This window comes from Schistocerca americana, chromosome 4 (assembly GCF_021461395.2).
Source record: "Schistocerca americana isolate TAMUIC-IGC-003095 chromosome 4, iqSchAmer2.1, whole genome shotgun sequence".
Taxonomy (NCBI): domain Eukaryota; kingdom Metazoa; phylum Arthropoda; class Insecta; order Orthoptera; family Acrididae; genus Schistocerca; species Schistocerca americana.
Window position 1 is genome coordinate 286,854,304 of NC_060122.1, and position 12,517 is coordinate 286,866,820.

The following is a 12,517-nucleotide window of genomic DNA, read 5'->3' on the forward strand; positions in this document are numbered from 1 at the left end:
TATATCTTCCATTATTATTATGATTTCAGGCTGATGATTGAAGATTATTTGTAAATAATAGAATTCCAATGAAAAAATCTTTCTGACGAGATTTGGCTACCAAATTCTTCTTTATACCCTATCCTGGTTCCATCTTCGTGTTCTCTTTTTTCTCTCACCTCTGTAAACAAAAGTAAAAGAAGCTTAAATATTGGTGATGATCGAAACAGCATTGCTTTTGGCATCACATAATGGTTATTGTAACAATAGTTATTAATTTTTTGATGTACTTGAAGCTTAAAGCATAATTATCTGTTAATTTTTTTTCCAATATGCATTCTTTAGTGTGGCTTGATGGTCCATTTGATTTAATGGTAGGGGACTGTAATTCAGACTGGAAGTTTCCATGTAAAGCTCTTTTGGAAGAGTGCTGTTTTCTTTTTTCTTTATTTCAACTAACTCTGGTTTCAAACCATAACATAAATCATTTTAAAGAAGTGACTTGTCATTACAGCAGAAGCTTTTAAGTCTTCATGTGATTCAGTAGTTTCGTAGATAATTGTTATGCACATCTGCTGCTGCACAACTCCACGTAACAATAATTGTAAATTAAGAATAATTGTCACTGAAATGTGATTGGTTACACATATTTTTAATTTTTTATATTTTCATGCACAAACTCTTCATTCATTAATCATTCTAGTGTCATGTTTTTCTTTGAAAAAGGTTGTTTTGGTCAGAGAGGAAACTTCAGAAATGTCGTGAGTGGTTCAACAGGACTGTGAAGATTGACTCAGATCTCGGTGATGCATGGGCATATTTCTACAAGTTTGAATTACTCAATGGAACAGAGGCAAGTAATAGTCACAATATAACTAATCTGCACCTGTACTTATTATTAAATACAGTTTTATCATATTTTACTATAAATACTTTAGTTACTTTTCTACATTCCTATGAATTTTAAGTTAATCTAATGTGAGTACTTACATGCAAATAATAAAGTAGAATTTACTTTGACCATTTTAGTTTCACAAGTCAGTTGAAAAATTACTTGCATGAACTTTCACATTGGGCAACACTTGTTTTCAATCTTGGCAATCCAGAATACTTCCCATGGGGTCACTGGGTCTTAGTTTCAAGGTCCTATCCTTAAGACCATGTTTTGTCATCTTTTATGACATGTTTAGTAGTTTGACATCGTTGTTGAATACATTTAGCAACATCTGAGGTGCTCGCACTTGCAGCTATTTTTGTTTGAAACTAAACAATTTTTGAGCAAATTTAGCTGTCACACATTTCCTAACCAAAACATTGGGAAAAAAAATTCATTGCATCAGCCAATTGATTTGTCAACACCATCTGTTAGTGATTTGGTGATCATCCATAATAACTTCTTCCTATTTTTCCATGATTTGATTGGTTGATGATTTGCTAGTGTGTAGAGGGCATTTGTTATATTCAACATCTTCATGGCTTTCTTCGAAACATTAGTACCATTAATAAACCCTTGATTTACTAATAACAGACTAACCAGAAGCCATATTTAACATTTCTAAAACTTTGCTGCACTTTATTCCATTCTTATAACAAAATTTGATACATATTCTGTGGCCCATTTTTATACTAAATAAATAATTACCAAAATGTGCACAACATTTTTGAGAACTGACAACAAACTAAACATCTGATATGGATAAAATTGTACAAATACTTTTGAGGCACGGGTACCAACACAATATTGAAAATCGTGCGAATCAGAATTATACAAACATGAATTTACAAAATTCTCAATACTTTGTAACATGCCTCATGCAGTCTTTTTAGTTAAGAAATTTTGTTCTGCTGTACTGTAAGGAATTACCAAGAGATAAAATTATAAGAAAAATACATGTATGTGTTAAAAAGAATAAGAATCCTGATAAAAGAAGCTTATTATATAACAAAACTAGTCTGGAGGTCAAGAAATATTGGATTTTAGAATTTGAAAAAAAAAAGAAAAAAAGTTCAGAAAAACAGGCATATCACATTCATGTGTTACCATATGATAAGTGTAATGAATTGAACATTTCCTTAGTATATTTTATTAGTAAAGAGTGGCAACTTTTTAAAAAATGGACATGTATATTATTCTTCAGGTCTTAAAGATTTTGTTTGATTATCTTGACCATGGCCTGATGAATCAGTCACAGCTGAATGAAATTATATTTAATAAATACAAAAATTTTGCTCTAAATCAAAGCACATCAGTATTAAATACCAGTTTATTGTGAAAATGTTGGTCAGTATTGTTCAACCTTTGCTACTAAATTTGCTGCATACACTAAGAACTCATTTATAGTTATTGTGCAGTCATTTCTTTGTGGTGCTGCAGAAGAAAAACCTTGGTGCCCAAAATATTAATATAACTTAGTTTCTTAATTTCTTGACAGCCATCGCTACATCCAGAAATCACTTTTTATTTCTCTTTATTTGATTTGGGTCTCTTCTTGACAGAACCAACAAAATTCTTCCAAGAAGTTCTCACTATTCTAATAATCTTTACATTTGAGGCCCATGTCTCACTGCTATGGGCGAGAATTTCCAGCACACAATTCTGATTAATGTTCCACGTGAAGCATGTAAGGGACGTACTTTTCAGTGTAGGTAATTTTTCCCTAAATGAATTCCAAGCAATTAAAGTTAGCTTTACTGCCCTCTGATCTGAGTTATTGCAGTTAACATTTTTTTGTTATTCCACATAAATATGGACCTGAAAATGTGGCATCTATTTTTGACAAAATTAGAATACATTTTGGGCGAAATTACGAGGTGCATTGAAGTTCTAAGGCCTCCGATTTTTTTTCTCCGGACTGGAAAGAGATAGAAACATGCGCATTGTTTTAAAATGAGGCCGCGTTCATTGTCAATACGTCCCAGAGATGGCAGCACCGTACGGCAGATGGAATTTTACCGCCAGCGGCCAGAATGAGAACTGTTTTAAATACTTAAAATGGTGACATTTTCCTTACTTGAACAGCGTGCCATCATTCGTTTTCTGAATTTGCGTGGTGTGAAACCAATTGAAATTCATCGACAGTTGATGGAGACATGTGGTGATGGAGTTATGGATGTGTCGAAAGTGCGTTCGTGGGTGCGACAGTTTAATGAAGGCAGAACATCGTGTGACAACAAACGGAAACAACCTCGGGCTCGCACAAGCCGGTCTGACGACATGATCGAGAAAGTGGAGAAAATTGTTTTGGGGGATCACCGAATGACTGTTGAGCAGATCGCCTCCAGAGTTGGCATTTCTGTGGGTTCTGTGCACACAGTCCTGCATGACGACCTGAAAATGCGAAAAGTGTCATCCAGATGGGTGCCACGAATGCTGACGGACAACCACATGGCTGCCCGTGTGGCATGTTGCCAAGCAATGTTGACACGCAACGACAGCATGAATGGGACTTTCTTTTCATCGGTTGTGACAATGGATGAGATGTGGATGCCATTTTTCAATCCAGAAACAAAGCACCAGTCAGCTCAATGGAAGCACACAGATTCACCGCCACCAAAAAAATTTCTGGTATTCGCCAGTGCTGAAAAAATGATGGTGTCCATGTTCTGGGACAACGAGGGCGTAATCCTTACCCATTGCATTCCAAAGGGCACTACGGTAACAGGTGCATCCTACGAAAATGTTTTGAAGAACAAATTCCTTCCTGCACTGCAACAAAAACGTCCGGGAAGGGCTGCGCGTGTGCTGTTTCACCAAGACAACGCACCCGCACATCGAGCTAACGTTACGCAAAGTTTCTTCGTGATAACAACTTTGAAGTGATTCCTCATGCTCCCTACTCACCTGACCTGGCTCCTAGTGACTTTAGGCTTTTTCCAACAATGAAAGACACTCTCCGTGGCCGCATATTCACCAGCCGTGCTGCTATTGCCTCAGCGATTTTCCAGTGGTCAAAACAGACTCCTAAAGAAGCCTTCGCCGCTGCCATGGAATCATGGCGTCAGCGTTGTGAAAAATGTGTACGTCTGCAGGGCGATTACGTTGAGAATTAACGCCAGTTTCATCTATTTCGGGTGAGTAGTTAATTAGAAAAAAAAATCGGAGGCCTTAGAACTTGAATGCACCTCGTAGAATCTGTCTTGGACAAAATTAACATCAATTTTTTATGAAATTAGTAGAGGAAGTTGATCACAAAAAATTTAAAAAGTTGTGATTGGGGATAAAATAATAATAAAAGAAAATAAATACTTTTTATTCTCCATAATAAGAGCTTCTGATTGGAATGTGCAAAATCCTACACAGTTTATCTTTCCGAAATGATCTTTGCTCTCCATAATAAGAGCTTCTGAGTGGAATATTTCACAAAATCGTATACAGTTTTTTTTCCATTTCCGAAATGATCTTTGCCCATTTTCTTCCTTTGGCTCTGTTTAAGCTTTCAACAAGTGATTCTTTGTTTTGAAAATCAGCAGCATTTTCTCCTTGGCAAGATTGAAATATGTTCAACACTGTTGTTTTCTGGTTGCTCTACTACCAACATGATTAAGATGACATTTGGCAGCAATCATAAGCAATTGAAAACTTCGACCACCTGAAGGATGAGGACTCATGCGGTGGTACAAACACTCTCTCCCTCTCACAGGATTTGTAGTCTTTGACAATCATTTGTGCTTCTGTGAAAGCAGACCTAACACACTATCATAGGGAAGGCAAGCCCTCCTGGTATTTTGAGAGCTGTACTTGAAACCTGTGATGGACCAGTATTTGTCTCTTCACTCATTTCAAAATAAGAAAAGAAAACAATTAGCAATACACAACAGAAAGCAAAGCAGAGTACACAAAGTATTTGGTAAAATACAACAGTAATGGCACAATTGCTTGCTGCAATTGGCAGCATCATAAATAAAGTACACTACTGGCCATTAAAATTGCTACACCATTTTGTGAAATGAAATCTTGTGTTTTGTCAATCTGTTGTTGTTCATCCATAAAAACAGCTGTATTTCCTTTGTCTGTTTTAGATTTGATGATGTGTTCATTTTGGAGTATCTGTCTGAGGTTTTTGAGCGTTATTGAATCGTGTTTTTATTGTTTTTGTCGTTCTGGTTTTTCATGTGTCTTATAATGTTGTGTATTTCATTTTTTATCAGTTCTCATGTTAGCATAGTGTTCATATTGCTATTTTCATTTTTCTCCTATTGTTTCAGAACAGTTTCTGACTATGTTACGAGGTTTTCTATGTATTCTTCATCTACTTTTATATTCTCATTATATTTCAATCCTTGTTTTCAACATATAATTTTCATCAGTCTAGGGTAAAATTGATGTGTGTATTTTGATTGTTTATGGTTAATGTTTGTGTTTTGTATTTGTTGTTTCATGAGGTTTGTTATCTTCTTCTTATGTTTTTTTCAATTTCTCTCATGACAGTGTCTACATTCCTTACTTATATCAGTTGACTCATCGAGCTGTAGTGAAAATACATGACCATCGCTTCGCTTTTTGTGGACATTGTACTAGATATCTGAAGACGTATCATTAGTTTTCCAGGAAATAGTATCAGAAGATGAATCATTTGACAGTAGAACCAAAGACATTTTCTTTTTAGCACCATCACATAACATCGATTTCACCATTTCTTAACATGCAGGAAAAATTACATTCTCTGCAGTAGTATGGGGTTGCATTTTCTTGCTACTATGTCAGCAATCTTATAACTGGCCACTTGTACTTTTTCAGAAATAACTGCTCTCCATACTATAACTTTGGCTTGCTTTTATGCTGATGAAATCAGTTGGCTAAATAATTCTTTTCATTCCCAGATAAGTGGCGACTATGGTTGCTATTTAACAGTCTTTTCAGTTTGCTAGGGATCATAAATTAATTGGTTAGTTTTTCTAAGAATGATGCATTCTGGTACCAGACAGTTTTCAGGTCCACTGAATGTAAATCCAAGTTTAAATAACTCTCTTGGTACTTACACACTGTTCCATTAGGTTTCACTGCTTTCACAAGACTTACATTTTAAGTCTATCACTCTCACTTTTGTTATTGTTATTTGTTTCTGTCACTGACTCATCTTAAATTTTTTTTCCTTTGTCAAAAATCAGCACATTAACTGGACAGTGCATGCATGTGCGTAACTAAAAATCCACCTCAAAGTATGCCTCAACAAGGATTGCGTTAGGACTGTGAGCGTACAAACAACTTGATTGGTGGAGACAAGCTGTGCACATGCTAGATGGAGGCTCTCGTATTGTTGCCGACTCATACATTGTCTCCCCGTTTACTATTGCCAACTCGTGTCAGTGTTCTGTGGGAACTTGCTACAGTGCTACAACTGTGAACAAAAAAAGTTTAAGAACCAGTGCTGTAGACCCAGTTGAGTTCCTGGTAAAATATGTTAGTATGGGTTTACTATGTAGTTCAGCTTCAGTTTGACATTTTGTTTGTGAGTGTAGCAGCATTGGTTTGCCAATTGTATAATTTAAAGTATTTATTTAATCACTGTTTATAAAAATCAGTGTCACTCAAAACATGCAACAGCATGCAATACTGCATTGAACTCCTAACATTAAATCACACAATTTGATATATGCATTTATTATGTAGGTTCACTGTCCGCAATATTTGTAATTTTCCTGGTAATACTTGGGAATAATATTTCACAGCTCTAAACCAACACTTTTGACAGTTTGACAATGTATCTGCCACTTGCTCACACGTCAGTTGCTTCCAGGATTTCCTATTCTTTTATCTGTGGCTGCCTTTTGTCCTTGGCACTCAGCACCTGCCATACCTTAGCTGTTCCAACTCATTGCTGTGCCGAGAAAATCTATGGAATCACATCATTGCTGCATTACTCTCCCAGGCCATACTGAAAGCTAGCAGGACTTATAAACTCACGTTGTCCGTTACAAAGAGAAAACTAATATGAAAGGTGCACCTTTTTTTATCTAATCTGTCTCCTGTCTTGTGAAGCAGAATAATTACAGCAGTTCCAGTTTTGGTGCCCACTGACTTAAATATTTTGTTGTTTGTGTGTATTTTGTCTAGCTTTTGAACTCCATAATTATTATTTATATAATGTAGTGATGATACAGTTTTTTATGTAGAACTTTTTGCAGTGGACCAGTTATTGATGCAAGGGTAAAACATACCAAGTATTATTTTAGTGCCTTCTGGTCTTTTGTGACTCCATTGTACTGTATCATTTTTATATACATATTTATGTCATTTTTGTGTAGGAGCAACAAGAGGAGGTTAAGAAGAGATGTATTGCTGCAGAGCCTCATCACGGTGAAGCTTGGTGTAAGGTTTCAAAGGACATTCGTAATTGGCGGTTCAATACAGAACAAATCTTGCGTCTTGTTGCAAAGGATCTTCCCATTCCTGTGTAAATAACAGTAGTTCACTTAAGTGAGTGAGTAATGCTGTATAAAACATTGTAATATTTATGTGTGTTCTCATGTGACCTACATGTGTTAGTATATATTGTGAGTTGAAAGAAAACAAGAAAGTTGTGTCTTTAGTGTTTTCTGTGGCTACACTTGCCCCTTTTTTTTGGCATGAATAATTGTGTGTGTGTGTGTGTGTGTGTGTGTGTGTGTGTGTGTGTGTTACATGGTGACCTCTCATTCAGGGCTATACACATATTATTTCTGGCTGTAAATGAAGTGCTCAGAACATTAACGTATTTCAAAAGTGATTACTAAACAATCACATAGCATATATAATGTTCATTTGGAGTAAACATAATGTTTTATTGTGTGTTGTAATGTGTTTAAGTTGTGTACATGCCTATGCGATCTCATTTGTATGAGAGCAGTATTTGTCTTTCTGTAAATTGCCATTAACCACACTCCTCAAAGATGTTCTTGAAAACATCATTCATCTTTTTGTAGCAAAATCCAACATATTAATTTCAATGCCACACAGTCATTGTGGTGTATAGTTTTATTTAAAAAAAATTGTGGTCACATTGAAGCACCTAAAGAATGTGATAGCAACAATTTATATTCATCTTAATTTTATATTGTGATGTACTGTGGTGCACTGTATATATACTTTTTTTTTTTTTTTTAGGAATTTTATGGCAGGAGTTAACTTTTTTTCAGTGCTTCTGTGGAGTATCTCCTAGCCATCAAGAGTTATGTAAAGTGTACATAGTTTTATTACATTAATCACTGCAGATGTGGAACTGTAATGTATGTTCCAGTCAAGATGGATAATTAAATAATCAGTTTCACTGTTTATATACATTTGTTAACTTTTGTAACCTTATTGTACAAATAGTCCCAAGATGACCAAAGTTTGCTGATGCATATAGGAAACTGTTATTTTCACCCTCAGATGAATCATAAATATTAAAAATATGACTCATAAAGAAGAATACTTACTTTTATGTCACTCATTCTTCAAATATCCATAAAAAATTAAATCATTTTTATGAAGCTATGAGCACATTCTGTCAATGTGTCATGTCGTCCCCTCTCCCGCCTCCCCACCCTAAAAATGTGTGTAGAAATATACTATTTATCAATAGACTACACATTGGTAGAAATAAATTTCACAAAGTTGTACAAAATTATAATTAGAAGCAACTTAGATTTAAATTGAGATATCGTATTACTTTATATTGCTTATTGTAGGTAACAAAGTGCTACAAGAACCCAGTTGCATATATCTCCTGTTTATTGCCTCCTATAGTTACAGTGAGATGTGTTTCATTTGTGACTCATTGTAACAAACTGACATTCCCTCCAACATAAAACACAAACAATCTTCATTGTTTTGACATTAAAATGTGATATTACATGTCATAATATTACTACAAAAGAAAACACACTTTTTGCTTATGTTTCATAACTTTGTATTTTAAATGGCCCGGGTTCAGATTTCAGGTGCATTTTGCAGTGTTATTATTGTTAAAGCTATTTTTTGTTAATTTCAGTTTTTCACCAAGAACTGAATGTTTAATCAAGTAAAATAATAAAATTACCCAAAAATGATAATAATAGAAAAGCCTTTCATGCAATTGCTTGGTCAGCATGTGTAGCTGCTGCTTCCTTGATAGTCAGATGTGCTCTGCTATTGCCAAGCATTTCGTTTCTTTACTCCTTGGAAGCAGACTTAATACACCAGCTTGCATTGTATCACTAAACATCCAAACTAGCACAGTATGAGTAACATGATTTTACGGGTGGTCGCCCAGGCAGAGGCGTCATGGTGGAGGGCGAAGATGTGGGACAGGGAAAGGGATTTCTTCTGGTAGTAACACTGAGGGGATGGTGTGTGTGTGTGTGTGTGTGTGTGTGTGTGTGTGTGTGTGTGTGTGAGAGAGAGAGAGAGAGAGAGAGAGAGAGAGAGAGAGAGAGAGAGAGAGAGAGAGAGTAAGCTGGTGCTGGGATTCTCATTTGGGTGTTGTGCGCAGCATGTTCCACAACGAGGTGATCAAGTTTACAGTTAACAGCATATTGACAGTGACCGTTTATGTGAGTAGACAACTGGTTAGCTGTCATATATAAATAAAACTTTGTACAGAAACTGAACTGCAACTGGTATATGACATAGATGCTTTCATCCATGGTGATACGACTGCTTTGGGAGAGTGTGAGTGATCATGTGTAACAGATTTTTTACTGGAATCGTTCAGAGGTGACTGAACTGTAGTTTAGGATTGGGAATATAAAGGGCGTACGAATGGACCAAATTATTGTGTAATTTTAGTGGGTAATGAATGGGTAGAGACTCCAAAAATTCACATTTTTTAGTAAATGCAAAATAGATGCGGATTCTGCCTCAAAATGTGAAAAAGTGAAATTACGTAATAGATCTTATTTCATAGTGAATTGTATCCATATGAACTATTTTATCAGATAGTTAAATAGCTTCAATTTATGCATATAAGTATTGAAAATGTAACAAATTTTCAACTATTAGAATTGTACATCATCTGGCGAAGTTCAGTTTGAAAAGATAATGACATAAGGACCTGTTTACAAAATAAAAAGGGTACGAAAGCAATGACATATCAATGCGCACAATGAGCTGGCGCCATGCCAGTTGTGGATCGTTGAATGGTCTATTTAAGGTATACACCATGTAATGCAATGTAGTAGTGCTCAGCCATGGCCCTAGCATTTTACAACAGAGAAATGCATACATTTGTTTGTTAGCCAAAGCTCAAAACATGGTATAATGCGAAAACTTTTAGCATGGTAAATTAGGTGGCGGATGTTTAGAACTGTGATCATATCGAATACCAATAGAGGTCAGATCTGAACTACGTTGTTAACAATACTGTGCTAACCTCAACAAGCAACTGCACGGTAGCCATCCCCATATGTTTAGTATTGTGTACTGCTCATGGTTTTCTTTTCTTATTTGTACAGATGTGGTGTATCACAGATTTTGATTACCAACCTTACAACACCAGAAGAGATTGACATCCCTGTAACAATGTGTCAGTCCTGCTGTAGGCTGCTGCCCTGCTAAAGGGAAGTGGGCTTGTTTTCCTGCACCTCTCCTCTCCTGTCTGGCAATCAAAATTCTAGCTTGTTTACGCTCACGGTTATCTGCCGCTACAGCAAAAATGCCTGGACTCTGTGCTATAGTGACTGGAAAACAAAATGTGTAACTTTTTTCGACTGCGCCGAAATCCTTCTCCTAACGTAAAAATAGAATTACTGTATCTTTGGTTCTACATCTCTGCTAAATAGCTTGTCAGTTCAATTTGTACCATTGTCAAGCATGGGTCTTGCAGCAATGAATGCCCACAGAAGGCCAAAATTAATAGCCTGCACATTTTGTAATCATCGAATTGGGCAGGAAAAGACAAGTTAAGTCCAGAAACACCAAAATTTGGTGACACATTCAGTTCACTGATGGGAAAACGCTCCTGCTTTTCAACAGAACATTCATTCTTGAAAGATTAAATAGTGCCAAACCAAGAAAACAAAGACCATTTTGGAGCAAAAAGGTGTTGAAATTTTTGCAAAAGCAAACAATCCAGTCAAAAAGTTCCCAATCAGTGATTTTGTTAACAGTCAGTTTGAAAGAACTAAGGCTTTGTTCGTTTTCATTCATGTAGCATGATAATCTTTTATATTGGTGCATCTAAACATTTACAAACACAAAAAAATAATAAAAATAGATGTGAATTTTGCCAAAAATTGATTCTACATTTACCAGTCACTACGGTTGGGATATGGAAAATGGAAATGAACGTATGGCGTCAGTGGCTTGAAGTTCCCAGGCAGGAAGTTCGGCCACCAAGTGCAAGTCTTATTGAGTGTGACACCACATTGGGCGACTTGTGCGTCAACAATGGGGATGAAATGATGGTGAGGACAGCACAACACCCAGTCCTTGAAGAGAGAAAATGTCCCACCCCAGTCGGGAATCAAATCTGGGGCCCCCATGCGTGCCATTCCAACGTGCTGACCGTTCAGCTAATGGGGTGGGCACTATGGTTGTGGTAATATTTTTGTAGAATAACTTCCACCTCCAAAATTAACTAAAAAATGACCGGTGTTTGACTTAAAATTCCTGCCAGTCTCAAAAATGGTGATATATTCGATGCCACAGGAAACCTATCTCTGTTTGGTAAACATTGGATTCAATTGGCAGCAGCAGTGCACTGATGCAATGAACATGAGTTGGGGTGATTCACAAGCTTGCTAACACTGTCTCCCTCCTGCCCTGCCATCACACAACCAGACCACTGTCTAGCCTATGATGTGCCATTGCAGTCTATAGTGCCAGTGAACTTAAATTGAAAGTGATTTGTGTTATCAGTAACAGTATAATGTTTTTGTTAATAGCTAGTTTCATTATGGAAAAAAAGGTGTTCATATGATGTGAGATATAAACTGAAAATAATAGCATATGCAGAAGAACATGGAAACAGAGCAGCTGAGCAGCATTTCGGCCTTCCACCAACAGATAAAACCATGATGTGAGATATAAACTGAAAATAATAGCATATGCAGAAGAACATGGAAACAGAGCAGCTAAGCAGCATTTCGGCCTTCCACCAACAGATAAAACCATATGCAATTGGCGGGCTAGTAAAGAAGAACTGAAAAAAATGAGGAAGACTAAATGTGCAAATAGAAGATTGTATGCAAAATTGCCAAAACTAGAAGAGGACATATTGAAATGGATTCAAGGATACCATCAAAATGGCAATGGAGTTAACACAAAAAAGATTCAAATACATGCTCGTAAGCCAGCACTACGGAGCCTACAGACTTTAAGGGTGGAGTTGGCTGGTGCTACAGAATTATAAAGTGCTGTGGGCTTAGCATGCGAACCAAAACCAAAATATCTCAGAAAATGGCACAAGTGTACAAAGAGAAATTAATATATTTCCATCACTTTGTTATTCAACAGTGAAAGAAAACCAGTGTGGAACTAAGCGAAATAGCGAATATGGATGAAACACCTGACATTTGATGTGCTGAATAATAGAAATGTTGCTGTGAAAGGTACTAAAGCTGTAACTATAAAAACAAGGGGACATGAAAAAATGCACTA

General features: G+C 36.3%; 1 protein-coding gene across 1 annotated transcript in view; it reads left to right on the top strand.

The window, feature by feature from the left end:
- Window positions 1-8,363, top strand: part of LOC124612471 (pre-mRNA-processing factor 6) — a 75,125-nt gene extending 66,762 nt beyond the window's left edge. The window contains exons 18-19 of the mRNA XM_047140700.1: window positions 706-832; window positions 7,225-8,363. Coding sequence (XP_046996656.1) covers window positions 706-832; window positions 7,225-7,377 — 280 coding nt within the window. The 3' untranslated portion in view covers window positions 7,378-8,363. The remainder of the gene's footprint in view (window positions 1-705; window positions 833-7,224) is intronic.
- The last annotated feature ends 4,154 nt before the right edge of the window (window positions 8,364-12,517 follow it).